The 20,268-nt window shown below is 29.9% G+C and overlaps 1 protein-coding gene across 4 annotated transcripts in view; it reads right to left on the reverse strand.

Moving 5' to 3' along the window:
* Nucleotides 1–20,268, reverse strand: part of LOC100164949 (lachesin) — a 113,425-nt gene that overhangs the window by 53,703 nt on the left and 39,454 nt on the right. For all 4 annotated transcript variants that reach the window (XM_001952813.5, XM_008183886.3, XM_008183888.3 and 1 more), the window contains exon 3: nucleotides 15,584–15,667. In XM_001952813.5, coding sequence (XP_001952848.2) covers nucleotides 15,584–15,667 — 84 coding nt within the window. The remainder of the gene's footprint in view (nucleotides 1–15,583; nucleotides 15,668–20,268) is intronic.

Consider the following 20,268-nt stretch of genomic DNA (forward strand, 5'->3'; position numbering starts at 1 on the left):
ACAAATTAAAACCAATATTGACCCAACTATCGAAATTAAATGTTTTTTAATTATTTACAGTTAGACGATTTGTCTCTTTTATAGTTTGACTAAAAAATACTAAATATAGTCGAAACAATAAGAATTATTTTTGAGATACATAATTTTTGATTAAGTACCACTTAGAATGCATAATATTTTACATTGCAAATACATATTATGTAATGTATAAAACGTTTATAGTAAGAAAGACGATTATCTCAATCAAATCGAATTCTCCTCGTCTACATTATGAAAATAGATTTTAGAAATAATGATGTGTTTAAGATAATAAAATACAATTTTAATGCACTAATATAAATTCTCAAATTATTATATTAAGAATACAATTAATTTCATGCAATAATATCTGTAACATTTAAAACCAATAAGATGTAGGTATTTATATTTATATTTAAATGTAAAATAAAGTAAAGCTATATTGATAATAAATTCGAATGTACACCGACAAAATATTTATAATGTCTATGTCCTATACATATTATACTATTGAAGTTATAAAAATTGTTATAATAATGGTTGAAAATAAACAGGAACGTCGCAATAATAAACTAAAATTAATAAATGTTAATTGTTATTTCAATTTGAATTAATTATAATTAAATAAATACTAAAAATATAATTTTAAATAATTCCCTTTCATTAATCATATTGTTTAGAGTAGGCTAAATTATCATGCATTATTTAAGTCGTAAAAAATCTGCCAACAAAACATAATTAAAACATTGAGTAAAAAGATAATAAAAAAAGCATATTTTTTTCGTTATTTTTAACAATAAAAGCTTTTACGTTGTTATATAAAATCGCATAGTAATTAAAATGATACCAAAATAGATGAGTGCAGTGTGCACAAGGCACAGTTGTCTAGTATAACCAAATAATTAAATTTACTCCGCAGAAAATTCAATAAATGTAATCTAATTTAGTGATTAAAAATATAGTGGTTTAGTGAAAAAAAATGGCGTATTTTAAAAAACTATATTATTCTATAATAATTTCAAAATTCAAACTCAAATAAGTAATAAAATAAATAAATATATAAATAAATAAATACGAAATGAAAGATAAATTATCTAAATTTAATATTCAGCAGTTTACCTATTCAATAAACTTTATTGTATGCTATATAAATAGATAAAAATAATGGAGGTATACTATACTTGTGACAATCTAAAGAATAGTTCCTAACAAATATTATTATCAAATTAAACACTTAATATTATTAAAATCTATTCAAGATTATAAATTGAGTTTTATTTGTTTGCGCAAGTGCCTCACTTATTTACACACATTTGTACTAATAATAAATTACCAATTTTTAGAGTAGTAATTTATTTAACCGTTCTAACAAAGAAGTAATAAAGATTGTTATTATGAAGTGAACATTCAATTGCCATTATTAAAATTAATTGATGCATACCAGATACAGTGAAAGCTATTTGTTCAAGAGTTAGAAGAGACAAGAGGGTGCCGTGGACCGCAGTGAACGATTTCGCGTATTGTAATGCAATTGAACAGGTCCCGTAAGTGGCAGGATGACACACCAATTATAGAAACAGTATAAAAACGCGACAGCAAACACAAACGGCCGTTTACCAATTATTATTTAGCCGAAAAAAAAGTGTTGTTTTTCATTTACCGACCAGAAACAAAAATTTAAATCTCTGTCCGTATAATATATATATATTATATAGGTACACGCGTATTGCGTATATATATAGAAGGTATTAAATAATTTATCAATCACAGGCGACGCAATACGTCAACGGCATATAATCCTGATAACCAAATGCATGGGATGGAATAATGGTGGCACGGGGGAGGCGAGGGCTTGCCGTAGTTACTACATACGACAGGCTTTGGTGGCCATTAATCATCCATCGCGGTCTCATAGTTTTATCTTCTGCCACCACCGTGTCAAAATTCGAAAAAAGTAATATATCGACGCGCCAGGTGGACGAGAAACGGATACGAAAATATTTATAGAACATGATCCCAAAAAGTGACATTTTTTTCACTCTCTCTCTCTCTCGCTATATATATATATATATATAATTTCAAACGAGAAAAACTTTGTGTAGGTTAGTCTCTTTCTCTCCCTCCGTCCATCTATCTATCTCTCTATTCCGTCTAAATTATTGAATACCGTACTACGGACGTGGAGGGTACGACAAAATTATGAGGAGTAGAAAAAAAACCACAGCAGAAGTTTGCAGCCGAGACAACGGGTGTCGGGGGGAAACAAAAGGGATTGTAAAAACAACTTCATTACAAACTCAATTTCGACGGCTCATTTGATACCGTTATGAAAGCCCAAGGATTTTGTAAGTCTTACACCGACCAACTTCCGTTTTAATTTTTTCCCACTAATTTTATTGCCTTGCTTTTTTTTACAAGTAGTATTGTTTTTATTTACTGTGGTTAACAATTTAAATTAATGGAACGCTCTTTATTATTTGCCCCTTATTTTGATTATTATTACTACGCAATTCCGGATGCCAAAAGTCTTTATACACTATATATAATGTATCCTATATATATTACCTGCGTTAAGAACACTCCATTTTTTTCTAGCGATCATCAATCACTAATGTTGCTGTTTATATTATATTTAATCAATATTATATGTAAATTGAGTTGATATTGTGATACTTTAAAATAAAGGAGAACCGTCAAAACGTATTAAAATATAACTAATATGTAGTTTATTATATCGTAAAATATTTACTTACACTTTTTTTGTTAATTTGTTCGTTTAATTTAAAAATGTTACCCATTTAACATAAATCCCTGAGAAATTATTATATGCATAAAATTCTGCTTTAAATGTTGGCAACAAAGTTTAAAGGGTACTTGGATAAACTACGTTAATTCTTAAATCAAAGGTGGAATTTTTGTGAACTTACTGTAATAATAAAATTATTAAACTAAATAACTTGATTTTAACTATACTTAATTTATATATTCATTCATTTTAAAACGTACCTATCTAAATTTTTAAGAAGTTAGACTAAAAGTTTTTTATAATGCCGTTTTATTTATTTAATGTATGGTAAGCTACAATTTTACCATTTTTATGACTATTTTACAAGTTACTAATCTATACTTAAAATAAATTATATAGGTACCTACTACAAATGTGTATGAAGATAATAATTTGAATCGTTATATTGTTTTAAGTTATTCAGGTTTAAACTGAGCTGAACATGGACAAAAACTAAAAGATTTAAATAAAACCTTTTTCTTTTTTATACTTACGCGTATGTTTGTAGCAATGATAAATAAAATATAAGCATAAAATGATAAATTATTAAGAATTAGTTGAACTAATAGAATAAAAGTAAAACTATGGGTATATAAAGTATTTTAGGTAAAAAAAATCAGAATTGTATTAAATTAAAATAAAAAAAATATTTTTATTCGACATTAGTAATAATGTTTTGTGTTTTTTTTTAAAAAAAAAATGTAATAATACTGAACAAAAAGTTCAATGATTCATTTATAATCTGTGCGATGATAAAGTTAATTATCAATTAGTATTTAGTCCATACTAAAACAATCACGCATAAGCGCTTTTAAGTTCTTATTTTAAATAATCAACATAAATTATAGAAGAAATATTTTTAAGAAGAAATAATTTACTTAGAAGTAAATTTATGTGAAAAATACTCTAGTTAAAATGTCACAGATAACGTGCCAAATTATCAAGTAAAATCAAATCACAAAACAATGGTGTAAAAGTATAAAAATTAATTTTAATAACTATACTGGGTGATTCTTTTATCATAGAACACTCATTATTTCAAAAAGTATAAATTTTTTTGAAAATATTTTTTTACCTATTTTCTAGTCGCTTATAAGAGAGAAAAGTGGACAAACATTTCGCGGGGTAACCCCGTACCACTCCGCTCCGCTCATCTAATCTTTGAATATTTATAACTCCTAAACTACTCGCCCCAAATTTGATTTTTCATGTATCAAAATACTAAGAATTATATTCTGCTTTGGAATATAAAATTAAAACCCTATGTTGTCATTCAAAAAAGGAAAAAACTTAAATTATACGAATAAAAATTATTTGAAAGTATAATTTTTTAATAAAAACGTTGTTTTATAAGCGAATTGAAACTATGTAAGAAAATATTTTCAAAAAAATTTATACTTTTTGAAATAATGAGTGTTCTATGATAAAATAATCACCCAGTATATTATGTTATGGCTTATTCAAAATACCCGATGAAGTTTAATAATTTCCCAATTTCCTATTATAATCTATAATAAGTATTTTATTAAGTTTAAAATAATATTATATATAATGCATGTGTACCTAATACCTATTACCTAATAAAAAACAAATGTATACAAATTAAAAGTATTAAGCAAAAATATTGCTAATTTAATATTTGCACTTGTAACATAATATATTACGTAATTTGTGATATACTGTGATAATATACTTTTGTAGAAATTATATTCAGTTAATAATTCATATTACCATATTATATTATCGTGATGAAATTGAGAATGATTGATCACACGTGGGAATATTAGTTACAGTGTATTATCAAAATACATTAATTAAACATAAAATTATAATATTTTTTCATACATATTGTTATGCACTTACTACTTAAATGATGGAGAACGAATGTAAAATTGATAGTATTGTAAAAATGTATCGGATCGATCAGAACTACTATCAAAAAACATATATATAAACTATAAAGGGTGATTCACCAAGCATGCTCACTCCGGTTTTTTTTCTTTAATAATAAATTTATTCAAATTCTGATTGTTGGAATTTTTAAGACAATATTTTAATCATTTTAATTTTGTATTCTATATTTAAGGAGTGGCCTGTGGATTTTTTTTTCTAATTTATTAGAATCAACTTTTTTACTTTCAATTATATCCTCATGATTTCTTCAAAGTTTTTCAGTCATTAAAAATATCTTAATAAAATTATAGTCCTTAAAAATAGCTTACAAAGATATAAAAAGATATAATATTGGATCTAGTACCTATTAATTATTTTTATGCCATTTTTACAAATTATAAACGTTGATAGATTCATATTAATTACTAACGTTTCCCAATCACCCTATAATTTCCTGACCCATTATCATTAGGCTATTAATACTACCTAAGTAGATATAGTATGTACACATAATTAAATAACTCAAAAACAATTCGTTCGATTTTCCATTTTGATACGCCAATATTTTCAGAAAAATTATCCACTAAATAATTTACAGTAAAGATGGTCATTTGAAAAATAGAAGTTTGCAACTCCACAGAACATTCCTTATGTAGTACAAAAGTTCTAAAAAAATTCATAATATGATCTTAAAGTATCTTTAAAAGTTCCAAAATCAGATTTTTGATAACTGCATTGTTGATGGAAAAAAGATGATGAGCACGCATGGTGAATCATCCTGTACATATATATATGTATGTAACCACGTGGCGGGGAAGTAAACGGTAAAAATGGCATGTTCTCGTGGTTTCATGCTGTAATAATACAAAAATTTAGCTCGTCGGTGGAGAGACCTAGGACATGCAATTCCGTACGACGGATCGGGTGAATTTCGTTATTTCTCTCTTTATATATATATATACATATTATATATTAGGACAAGTGTAAACTTGCCGTAATCCGTGAACACAGTTAGCGGTATTAAAAGCCCGGACAGACAGTTTTAGACGTCAAACGAGAATACAGGGTTTCTCCCTCTCTCATTCCCCCGCACTAACCTCCACCAGACACTGATTTATCACTAGCCACTCTTTAACTACCCCTAACAAAACTTGCGCATAAATTACGTACTGCGAAACGTATTTACGATTCGTATACACATAAACATGTAGGTATGGTGTATATACGTTGTACATTTACGGATTGATAAACTTATCCGAGTCATCTATAGGTGCAAGCAGTGGCATATCCAGGGGGAGGATTAGGGGGTTGTAACCCCCCCCCCCCCCGAAAAATTTGAAATGATAACAACGTTATTATTTATAAATTATTTTCAGATAAAATTCGTCAAAAATTAATTATAACCCCTCCCAAAAAAAATTCTGGATACGCCACTAGCGTGCAAACATCCATCAGTGCGAACGTCGGCTTGTTGGATAAACCTGCATTTCACTATCCTTTCGGTGATCGGATCATACTATTATCGACAACTGCTTAACCTCATGCTCCCCGTGACACAAAAATCAAATCCTCTGGCTTTACATTAATAACATCACGATATAACTGTATTGTTTGAAATTTGAATGCCTACCATTAAAAAACTTCACCGGTAACCAACGAACACAACTGTAGAAACCAATAAGGCTCTAGCATTACAATTTATGACGGCAATATGGGTAGAGGTGCACGCGGAGTGCCAATATTATGTTTTAAAGTAGGTCAATACTCTACTACTAATAAAACGTTTAAGTGGATAAATACATTTCCATACGTGCATATTATTATACACTAAAAAAATTTTAATACTCGTTTTAAAACATAATTTAAAATATCAGAAATTATTGGTAAAACGCATTTGCACAATATAATTTTAAATATTATGCTTAAATCATTAGGTATAATATTATTTATTATACATTTTATCAAAGCACAGCTGTCTTTGATGATAGGTTTCTTTAATCAAATGAATTCGTGGATATAATACCCCTACTAATACGCCTTTGTTACCTATTCATCGTATTGTAGGCAATATTAATCTTTTATCTTTACATTATATTATTATAATATAAAGAGAGACGGCGAGATTACGTAGATAATACATAATTAAAACCTATAATACGAATAAGTATATTACTGTAAATGCATTCATTTACTTATCGGTTTAATAATATTATAACCTAATTTACTAACGAAATTCGAAATTCAATACTGCGTAGAAATGGAATTATCAGAAAAATAAAGTTTAAACAAAATTAATAACTAAAAATAATATATTTGAAATCGTCTACCATTGAATCGTTGAATCATTAAGTAAGTAAATATTTAAGACATGTACAGTACGTAGGTATATCACGGAATCCAATTGACATTCTTGTTTCCAGGATAAAATAAACTCATAAGTGAACTAATCAAACGAAAAAAAACTACAACAAGTTATTAAACTTTACACAATTGTTGTTTAAAAGTCGTTTTTATTCATAATCGTATTGTACGCATAGGCGCATACTTAAAAATTATTATTCATAAAGAATGTGGGTAAGAGTTGTGCAGCGTTTGCATAATATAAGCGTAGGTATTTTAAAATCTTGGTAAAATTACTTAAAAGTTAAAAATGATAATATTATAACTATTACATTTTTGGCTCTATATAATATTTTATAATAAATATCTTCTGCACATTATATATTTTGGAACGATGGATAAAATAAAGTTATTACAGGTAGGTACCTCTACTGCAATTTCGTGAATGGGTCGTAAAACAAACGTAATGGATTTGCAACATTCCATGTATTTGGAGTCACAGATCCAGCTTTATGCCTTCATATATGTGTATATATATTATGTTTAAAATTGTGTGAAATACATTGTTTCATATTATATTATAAAGATATTATACACATCATAAATATGTAATGCACGTATGCAGCTTTTTATCGTTCCCCGATCATTCTTTAAATACCTACAAAAGAAATATCATGCCACACGAGTAATTGAATAATTTAATGGACCATGATTGTAAACGCCATTGCCATTTAATAAATATGCCCTAATGGCTAATGGGCATAAAGTAAATTTTAACTGTGATGCGTTATTCGTTTAAAGGTTATAAATATACTTAATAAGTAGTAAATTTGTATTTGTTATGTGTACAACCGTTTAAAATAAAACATCAAAGCCATAGAAACCCATTACAAAGTAGTAAAATAACTTCACTATTATGCATAATTTAACATGATATTATACCTAATCTTTAAAAATTTAAGCCCGAATAATCAATTGCATTATTTAAAAATGTATTATCATAAAATGTTCGTCTCTAAATAGTAATATAGGTAAGCTAAGTCAGCTAGACCTACTAAAATTATTATTATTGATCATTATATTTAACGACTATTATACTACGAAACAACTAATTCATAAGGATTAAAGAATACATAAAACTATTAACTTACTCAATACAAATACCTAACTCAAATGAATATAATATAATATATACACAAAATGTTAATTTTAATTTCGACTTTTGAGAGTTAAATTAAATTTCAACTTTAAGTTTTTTAGACTCAATTCGCTTTTGTATGCTTTATGAATTGTGTTTCTCGTTCTATAATTATTTACGTTCAGTAAAATCTTTTTTTTTAAATTTGAACAATTCATATACCTAATAAATTATCATTGATCAATATTCAACAATTTATTTTATTCAAACACACATTTTCCTATTTAGAACCTGCATTATGGAATTAAAGCAAGTTTGTGATTGATAGGTATTTATTGAATAAAAGTTAATTAGGTATATTATAATATCTAGATTAAATGCATTAATTATGAAAATATCATGATCAAACATGGATGGATAAATTCTGATACAAAGTTATTACAATCGAATAGACAATAATATTGACTGCAAATTGTATGGCTTTGTGTCAATAATTTAATTTATAGGTCATTAACAGTTAATCCATCTATTTGAAGAACTCGAGTTTATCATAATTAATTCAAAATATCGAAATTCAATTTGATGTACCAACATAAAATTATGTTTACAAAAAATTTATTGACAACTACATTTATTTTCAAACTAACTATTTGTATATAATTATCATACTAAGTATTTGGTTATTCCAATCAACGGCGCTCTGTTTACAAAATAGATACATCTCCCAACGTCTCTAATTATACATATCACTCAGATCATTGCATGCAAATACCATCTCTAAAACAGCATCCATAAACGTTTTTGATCCCGTTTAACCACTCATCTAATCACCTTCATTAGAGAACTCAACACAAATTATATTCCTGGAAACTACCCAGATGGTTGGCTCGTCAATGATAATGTGAGCTTTTAAATTATTGATAAATGTCAATTACCATCATTTTTTCAAAAGCGTCATCGCTGAATGACATATTGTACTCTATTCTGTTTAAAGTAAAAACCTGTACCAAGTGTATATATGTAGCTTTTTGTAAAACTTATTGTGTACCTACAGATCAGCGTATGTAAAAATAATAAAATATTGAATTATAATATGTATATTACATGTTGTCATTTCATAATTATGATTATTGATTAATTATTGAAACGAAGTTTTTTATGGCACGATGCGGGACTGGCAGGGACAAAACAGTCCTAACGAAATACTATAATTTACAATATATTAAACAGTTATTTTAGCCAAAACGTCCAATTTTTATTCCATCATAATGATCGATCTAGTAATGCGATAATACTTTTTAAAACAGATTTGAATACGTTATTATGTCTACTTGAGATTGGTCAGTTCACTTTTCCAATTTCACCCCCTCCCCCAACCACTAAAAATTTCAAATAGACATTCTAACGAATTCAGATCAGTTTTCTGAAATATTATCGCATTATGAGATCGATCGGTAGGATGGAACAAAAAAAAAAGCGAGAGCGGTAAGTTGTAGTGACGGTTCGCGATAGATTGATTATAAATATGTTGTGTATATTGATAATACACCACTACACTACGTATATTATGCATTTATAATTATTATAATTAATAAAATATATAAGTAATATGTATAAGTATATAGTATATTTACGTATTGAATTGTACATGGGTAATATAATTTTTGTCACGCCTGCACCAAAAGTTTGGTTTTCGACCGCGGTTGAAGCGTTGAAAAGCGACCTTTTTCCGTCAAGCCAGCCGTTAAGTGGGAATCCCCAATAGTGCCGGGCGAAAAAGTGGAAATCATCAAAAGTGCTGGGCGCGTATATAAGACGCGTTTCCATGCACAACCAGACACTGAAATCTATACCACGGTTCTTACATATAAATATAAGTTTTTGGTTACATTTTATATTCATATTATAATCTCCTTGCATGACGCGTAAACATTTTTATTTCATGAAATTGTTTTCGTAGAATGATCTGATTGTTGCATATATCCATATAGTCCTTTACCTTTGCCGTGATTACATTTTTTTGTGCGTCGCGTTTGGTATAGACTAGGTAATAGAAAACGGGTATAACGCGAGGATTTGAAACAGCGATTAAAGGATTAATGGTTCCACTAAAATAGTAAAACGTATTTCAGTATTAGTTGGAAAAGAAACTTCGTTTCTACCGGGTGTCCCATAACACCACTCACTTTTTTTTTAATTTAACATATTCTTAATCAATAATATTAATCTTAATAATTAATTGTATAAATATCCATCAAAACAATTTGTACTAAACTGTACTGCAAGGGTTTATTATTATAATTAAGACTTTATAGTTTATAATATCTTCAAAGAATAAGGCCAACTTTATATAGCCTATAATAAATCATATTAAGTAAATATGCTATATGTTGTTATTGTATTTTAAAAAAACGTAATCGATGTTACATTTTAAATATTTTTCATCTTAACAATAAAAATATAATTTAATTAAATAAACTATGTACTATTTATAATGACTTGATTTCAACTTGAGTACTTGACTCGATTTCAGGTTAACTAAATTATTCAAGAACTAAATAACATTCTAGAAACAAACTTTTCATACTTTAATGGAAGTAATAAATAATTACAAAACCTAATTTTGTAATTTAAATTACCAGTGATTCAAAATAATATATCTACCAACTGCATTTACCAGAATCTAATATACAATTATATTAATATTATCTAATAATTGTGTCACCTGAATAAATATAAAAATTGATTTTGATTTTTAAAAAATAATAAAATTGCAATTTAATCTGCATAAGTAATTAATTTTGATTGTAGAGTTAGCAACCTAACCTAACCTATTAGATCCATTGAACACAAAATTAATATTACATAAATATTTCATATTACATTAAAAAATAAATCTTTTAAAGACAAACTCTCAAGTTTTCATAAATAGTCATGACCATATCCAAAATAAGTTCCAGATCGTATTAGTCAAACGTATTATAACATAAACTTTATCTGTCTATGTTCAAAAGTAACTTACACTCATATAGTATACGTATTTTGTATGTACCTATACACAATATAGAATGTACAGCAATTCGACTGTATAATATAATATTATGTACAGTCAAATGTGTAATCACAATGAACAAGGATTATTTGCTGTGTCAATTAAACTTTAGTGCCTATTTAACGTTCATATCAACTCGAAGTATTTACGAATAAATTCGACTAATACACAGCACGACACAAATAGTTGATTAATATCAATAGGTTGTTATACAGTAGATCACTTTAAATTTCGAACAATTATAAAAAAACACAATTTCAATAAGTATGTACTACTAATGATATAGTTATTTCTATCCATAAATCCAAATTTATATACAATTTACAACCACTCAAAGTCGGAACTATACCAAGCTGTACCAGATTTGATGCGAATGACAATTTTCACTCGAAAATAATAATTGACTGTCAATTATTCAACGTAACCATAAAATATAATATATTCATAATATAATAAAAGTAGGTAATAACTAATAGGATAATAAGCTATAACATTTTTAATGAGAGTTAATAATTGTATTTGTTACATTTGCGCGTCGTTCAAATAGGTTTTAAAAAATAAAACTCGACGGAATATTTTAAATCGATACGTATTTATTAAATCGGTTAGAACCGTAACATGTACGGTCACGTGTGGCAAACGCAAAATAATAGACGTGATTTTACAACCGTCATGTAATATTCACCAAGCACGTAAACAAAAAAACAATTTGGAATATAAAAATGTCGCTTGTTTATTTCTACACGGAATAAACTGTGTACTGGTTCACATTATACATTCAAAGACATGTTTCCACGTTTAAAACAAAAAACCAGCGACACCGATAAAATTATAATAATGTACACACCGGCAAACGTCGATCGCCTCGCGAAAACTTCAAGTGATTTAACTGCAATTATAGCACTCAATCGTGTAGATTTTTATCGTCTCGCGAGCGTTTGCAAATACCGGTACGTTCTATATATTATAATAACAGGATAGACTATTTTTTGAACTGCGACGAAACTTTTTAATGAACTGCACCACTATCCGAGTGGAGTAAAAAACTGCTCTTAAACATTATCATATTCTATATGTCACCGAGCTTGTTATATGCGTGTTTTTGATACAGCTACGTTTTACTCGATTTATCAAGAGACGCTGACTAAACCACAACATGGGTTTATCGACCACAAAATATCACACGTTTGACTTTACTCGTATTATTTTTATTTTTAACTTCTGACTGCATCGCCTTTCGTCGAAAGTTTACAAAGTAGAACAAACTTCGGGACCGTGGGGTTTTTGAAGTCGACAAATGTCATAGCGATACGATCTGCACAAAAAGCCTACAAGCCCAAAAAAAAAACGGTTAAGATTTAAAACAAATCAATTATTTGGTATTCTGAGCGAAACGATGAAGTGATCATTTCGAGTAGTGTATTGTTTTTTGATTTCTACGGATTTTAATATAAGAAAACCTTTGGAAAAGCAATTCTCCGGTTGATGACACTCCCGTTTCCGTAAAATCCATTTTAGTTTTTGCTATAATTTTGGAAGTGTTATTTTGCTGGAGACTTGAAACTTAATTATAACTGCAGCAGAGCGATATTAAAAAAATATATTTGATTTTGAAAAAAATTGAGGATTTTGTTTATTTAGATATTCCATGGTGAATAGCTAAAAATATCGAAACATTTTACCGATAGGTATTCCTACATGAAAAATTATATCTTCAACAAATATAGTGACCAACTCGTTTCGTATTCAACCAAACACTATGATAATATTAATGGGTATAATATTTTCGTGACATTCTCTTTCGGGCGATGCAGCAGCACCACCGAGTGGAACAACATCGGTACCTACTGCAGCTACATGTAATGCGAATAATATGCGTACCACCAACACAACTACCCTAGGTGGAGGTGCAACTACCCCTTCAAGCACCGCGACCGCCACTCAATCTGCTCGCGTGGCGGAATCGCTAGTCGTAATCTACGCCATTGGGTACGTGACGCCGCCACCACCGCCGGTACATTGTCGGGAACCACCGAACAGCATCACCGGCATCAGAAACCATTGTGCACAGACCGTATAAATGTTGCGCTTTCTCTGGCGGTGTATATGTGTGTGTGTGTGTGTGTGTAGGTATATAATATACGTGTACACAACACTCGGTCGGTTGGCGGGCCGCGCTACGTGTTAAATTATTACTTAATTAAACCGTTATCTCTGAGAGGTAGTTATGGTGGCCGAACGCGAAGATATTCATTGGGCTCGAGGGTCGGAAACGGAAGGATCGACTTAAGTCTTGAGGGACTCGCGCGCCCCCTCCCCGCAGCACACAGGTATAAAATACGAGTCCCCGCTACCCCTTTTCGCACCGACGACGACGACGATGACGACGGCAGTGGCGGTGGCGGCGGCGCCACCCGTGTCCAACGCGCCACTAGATTTATCGTGTTTTAAGTTCGGTTCTTCACCCTCACACTACTCTACCTATTCCATCTCTCTCTCTCTCTCTCTGCCAGTCTTATTCTATATACTGGCATCGTAATCAACACGCACATACGCTCAGTAAACGTACACATACGTATTATACAGAATAATTCACCATGCATGTTTTATACCCATTTTTTTCATTTAATAATGCATTTATTAGTTCCGAATTTGTATAAGTATCTATACTGAAGGACAACATATTTTCAAATAGGTACTTAAATTATTTACACCATTTAAGGATTTCCCTGCAGTGGTGCTACAAACTAATGTTTTTCATATGAAAATTAACCAGTTCACTGTAAATTATGAAATAAATGATTTTTTTGAAAATTGTATTGCATTCAAATCGAAATTTTAACGAGTAGTTTTTGAGTAATTAAACTGTGCACTGAGGATACTAATTTTTTTTTTTGGAAATAAATTTTTTGTAACATCAAAATTAAAATAATTACATAAAATTAAAATTTAGGTACAATAGATAATGATAAGTAACAAAAAAAATATCTTCCACCTTTAAGTGATGCTCGTAGTGGTGATAGAGAATTACATTAATTATTTTACAAAACCAAAAAAGATATAAGATTCACATAGCATCATTTTCAAAAATTATTAGATCCATAATAGTAATATGATAATATGTTTAGAAGATATGGGAGTTACAATTATTTGAAAATTATAGTAATTACTAATGAATATTAATCTATCAATATTTTATAATTTGTAAAAATTGTTATACCATAATAAATAACGTGTCCAACAATTACTTCATAATTTGTAAACCATTTTTAAAAACTTTAATCCTTAATACCTATGTTTTGTATACATTTTAATACCTCAGTCACTCAGAAACTTCTCATTCTAGTTATGATTTAGATAGGCACGACAATTTTTTCAACAAAATCATAAGTTCAATAATTGTCAGAAAAACGTGAGATATCATAAAAAAAGTTTGTATCGCCGCAGGAGACTTCATAAATGGTATAAAATTCTAATTAATTGAAAATATATTCTTTAAATAGGTATTCTTAAAAATTCCAAAAATATTGGAATAAGCATGCTTGGTAATCACTATGTGTATACTTTTTGTGGATACTTTTTATTAAAGAACACTTATCAGTTCAAAAACTAATAACGTTCTTGAAAATATTCTTATACATGATTTTAAGTTATTACAAAGAACAGTAACGATAAAAAATTATATATTTTTCACTATTTTTTTGTCGTTATTGGTTTTATGGTTTTCCTTTTTTTTAATGAAGATACATTTGTATTCCTTATTGCAAAGCAGAATATTTTTGAAGTACTCGATTTAATAAAAATTGAATTTGGATGGATTTTTTATGAATAATTATAAGTACTTAACACTTAGATGAGCGGCGTGAAGCGGTACAGGGGTACCCCCAAAATAATCCGCTCATCTAAACTTTAAATACTTATAACTAATTAACTTTAGTAGTCCAAAATTTGATTTTTAAACGTTTTGTTTTTGACGCAAAACAATGAGCGTGACATTACTGAAGTCCGTTCTCCCTCGAATATAATAGTATAATACACAACAATGCGTTATGTTTGCGTGGTGGGATGGGGTAAGAAAAAAAAACCGTACCTAAGCGCGGTTGACCGTGAAATTGCTGCACAAACGCGTTTACCTATAGCTGCGACGCACACTGGTCTACACGTCGTCTGTTGGCCGGGCACAGTAAAACCACGGGACCCATACACCCACACCCACCCACGACCCATCGCGTTATTTATTATTCCGGTCGCCCTTAGAACTTAATTAACGTTTCTGTATAATTCGCGGCGTGTGCTGTATACCATATTGTTATGATTCAGGTGTTTCGTGTTGTATTATTTACTTATTTCCACTCACCATGATTGAATTGGTTCACAGAATTGGCGTTCAGATCGACTTCTTTGCCTGTCTGCTGTGGGTTACCGCTGACTATGATCACGCCTGCAACACCATAACGCATTTACACTATATTACAATAATATTACTATGATACGTGATATTATAATATATTATATAAACAGACAATTGTCTGAACCTATTATTATTACAGTTAACATAATATGGAACTGGTTAAAATTTTTACCAAATTTAAAATTTAAATAGTAACAACGACTGAATAATTCGCAATCTTGCACAAATACAATTTCATTATTCATGATATACCCAATAATAACCACCTGAAATAAATGCGTACGAATATACACATTGTACATAAATACCCTACTCTTAATAATTACACAGTAATTTATTTTTTTTAAGCGTTTGTCGACGCTAACCGACGCTTGGAGCTGGGCACCATGGTGGTCGGCTTCGAGAGCGTCAAATCTGGCTGCGTTGGCACCTATCTGTGGTCTTCAGATCTTCGGTCATCGGTATGAAATTGGCTGGAAGTGTGTTGACGGTTTAAAGGATTGATGAAGACTGACGATTTGGGCAGAGTGTCCCCATATTTATACCATTTGGTTACATTAATATGTCGAGTTTGGAATGTTTCAATAATATCTAGGTATATGAGGTATATTCGTATATTAACTAATAAATATTTTAGTTTATAGAAACGGCAATTATTATAACTTCGATAAAATTAAAACTTAAAATAATTATATTACAAATATGTACATGAACATCGTATTATTATTATACTCGTATTTCAAGAAATCATACCAGTTTCCGAGCATTTAAAAGATATCATTTATCGTTATCAAAATAATCAAATAGATCTATTATATATGACAATCGATAGATTGTCGATTACATTCAACTAAATTTTCTTGCACATCTATTTTCTATAAGTATAATACGTCTTTAACTAAAAACAATAAAAATTAAATTAAACTTCAAAATAAATACGTTTTCAACTTAAATTGTATGGTATGTTTACCATGTATAAATATTGTATGCCCTATCAGTATTATACCTATACATATTGATATTATGAAAATATTATTTCCTTATAAGTAATAATAATATCATTTTTACACCAACATGTCGTCTTTTAATATTCATATGGAAGTTAATAAAAAACTCGATGAAAGGTGAACGAGTTTAAACGACCGTAAACCTTAAACTATTCAATAAGGGTCATACGGTGCTGTTTCAATAAGCTGCTGCTGTTTGAAAAATGGTTTTTTTTTCATCTACCGAAGTTATTTTTCTTTTTCCTTAAGTCTTTATTTTTTTTTTTATGTATTGTTGTGTATAATATCTGAACGAATCGCACATAATACGATTGTTATTTGAGAACAAAATACTATTATACTTCATAAGGAAACATTTTACAAGTAAGTACTTACGAGTTCTAGTTAAGATTTTTTTTTCTAATGAAGAACTCTATGTACAATACAATAATACTAATATATAGTAATATACTATAAACACAAATATTACATATAATGATATCACATATACTGTTAGATGAACTTCTTTGTTAAAGATTTTACATTACATCAGAATGATTTATAGCTTTAGCTGGCTTTAATATACAACATACACCATTTTTATTAGTACTTAACACAGGGTGTACAAGATAGGTGCCATGTTTAGTACCTATACACATTCGTTCATCGGTGGGAGATAACGATAGCTGTATTAATTAATTTATAACATTTTTATGGTGGAGACTTGTTTGCGACATATTAATATATTTCTAAATTGTAAGACAACTAGTTTGTGTTTAAAATTGTGAGCAATAAAAACCAGTTTCCATACGCAGCTTTGAGTATGCTGCTAGAATGTACCACTAAGGTGACATACAATGTTATCGCAGTGAAATTAATGATAGCACAAGAACAACGAAAGAAGACGAAAACTTTTACAAGCAATTCAATAGTAAATGTTATACACCTCATTAAGACATTACCTCAACCTCATATTCTCCTAACTCGATTGTCTGTATATATAAAATAGTAAGTAGATTGACTGATCTATCAACGCACAGCTCAAACCATTGGACAAATTGGACTGAAATTTGGCATACAGATAGCTATTATTATCCGCTAAGAAAGGATTTGTCGAAATTTGCATTTTAAAGAAGTGCTCTAACAGGGATCTTGAGGTTCACGATGGAAATTGGAAATTTTATTTTTATTTATTTTTTAATAGTTGCCATTGGTTACAGTCTACAGTAGAAATTAGTATTTGTTTATTACTGGTTTCCATTGGTTATTTGGGCAGATCAGGTACATTGATACTCTAGATTGAAATCATACACTTACGTACCAGCTGCACGGGGTCCGCGATCTACCGCAGGTAGATTGCCTACCTGATAATATACTGCTGCGAATCAGAATTTTTACTCCGGGCAACGAAAAAGTTAAGATACGTTTTGAACGCCATCCACCAAATATTAAATAACGAATTGAACAAATTTTGGGTCATATAGAGTTGGTAAATTTAACGAGCAACGAAGTGCACGGGGCCAGCTAGTTTATTAATATTTAGGAGGTACTATTATGTTTGTAAACGAAAATAGATATAACAAAATAAAAAAAGGCGCTAAAGTCAATTGATTTTTGTCCCGATTTTGAAAACCGTCAAACCGTCAGCTCCCTGTCTATGTGTTTTTATATGAAAATAATTAGTAAATGCGGAAATGTGCTGTAGCCAGTTGTATGTCTGTTTACACTCGTACATACTCAGTGGCGCAAATTGGAGTATCTTTTGAGGGCTAAGCCTTCCCTCCCCCCCCCCAAAAAAAAAAACCTTAATACAAGCCGTCTCATACAATGCATAAGCGAAATATTACATACTATAATATTGTATATAGATTATAGGTATACTTAATATATTTCTACTGACTTTCTCTGACTGCAGGTTATACTATATTATAGTATCTACTAGGTACTAATAACTAATAAATAACTATCAGTGGGTTAAAGCCCCTCCCCATCGGTTATTCCACCTAGAATTGTTCATGTTTTTGGCACTGCGTTCATTATTTTAGTTAAATTTATTATATTCAATCCCAAGAAATTTGTGACATTCGCAATTTTTATTACATTATAACGACTTTGTAACCATCGTTGGTTCCATTTGAATGACTTAAAAAATGTATGACTCACGGTAACCGTGGTCAGGCGTTCACGTATCTAAGTGACGATTTTTGTCGATCTTCCTACCTAGCATAAAATATTAATATAAAAATATATGATTTATCGATACATAAATAGTATAAAGAATTATAATTTGTCAAGCATTTAAAACAGTTTCAATTTCACAAATTAATCGATAACAAGCGTGAAAAAATAATATATCAAAAATTATTAGCTTGTACAAGGCTTTTAATTAAAATATGTTCCGAACGTGTGTGCGTGTTTTATTTATGGTTCGACAAAATCGATAAACAAAGATCACACACGCATCGACGAAGCTTAATACACGGCGAATGCAATTACTGTAGGATGGTTATTGGCAGGCTATATACATAATATTATGATTATGTTTAATATTGTACATACTCGGTTACAATGAATTTTTGTAATTGTAATTTATTTTACACGTGGTTATAATAATTATTTCGCTTTTTTCACTGTCGTCGTCGCAACAAAAAAAAAACACAAAAAATGAGTAGGTACCTATACTATTGTCAGTTGTCACAGCGTCACTCGTATAAAAAAATACGGGTTTGCGTCGTTAAATTTTTTTGAAAATAATATAATATTATAATATGCGATCGTAATTTACGACCGGTCTTTTGCGGCAGTAAAATAATATATTAATATATATATAGTGTATTTCTGATAGGAATCACTGTGTGTACAATATTTTATATATACGATATTAGAAAGCCGATAACGTTTTCGTGAAAATAAAAAAATGAAATCGACTTCCCGATATAAAAAAAAAAAAAAAAAACAATAAAATACAATACAAAATAATACCAAAAGTCGAATTTCTTTTCGAGACGCGTTCTCGGCCAACAGGACAAGTCAATAAATCCGAATACGAACTCTCAAATAATGTGTGTGGGTGTGTGTGTACGGCAACTATTATATTATTATATGACCCGCAGATAATATAATAGAAATATATAGAGAACAACGTCCGACGTCACATCTGTTGGCTGATGATGATGCACGGCGGCGCGACCGACCCCGCGGGGTTTATATTGCCGAACGTTATTATATTATTATGGAGGATAAATCCGAATAGCCAAGCGCGGTGGCAGAGGTGGCAGCGGCGGGAGACGAAAGTTGCAGCTCGTGTATGGTCGGGAAGAAGGATGGGAAATTATTGAAAAAAAAAACGGAGAGGATAAAAAACATATGAAAGTCTTATGATTTATACAATAATATTATTGTTGCAGTCTCTCTCTCTCTCTCTCTGTCTGCTCCACTCTCACTCGTCTACCACGATCGCGGTAAACGGTTTCCGCCTATCGGACGTGTATATGTGTGAGCGTACACTCCGGCAGCAGTCCGGCGAGGATGCTGCGAAAACGGCCGTTTTATGGAAATGCATATGGAATAATATAACGCCGTAAATCTTCGGATGATAACACTGTGTGTGTATGTGTGTCGATACGATTCCTGCACGGCCCTTCT

Source organism: Acyrthosiphon pisum, chromosome A3 (genome assembly GCF_005508785.2).
Source record: "Acyrthosiphon pisum isolate AL4f chromosome A3, pea_aphid_22Mar2018_4r6ur, whole genome shotgun sequence".
NCBI classification, from domain to species: domain Eukaryota; kingdom Metazoa; phylum Arthropoda; class Insecta; order Hemiptera; family Aphididae; genus Acyrthosiphon; species Acyrthosiphon pisum.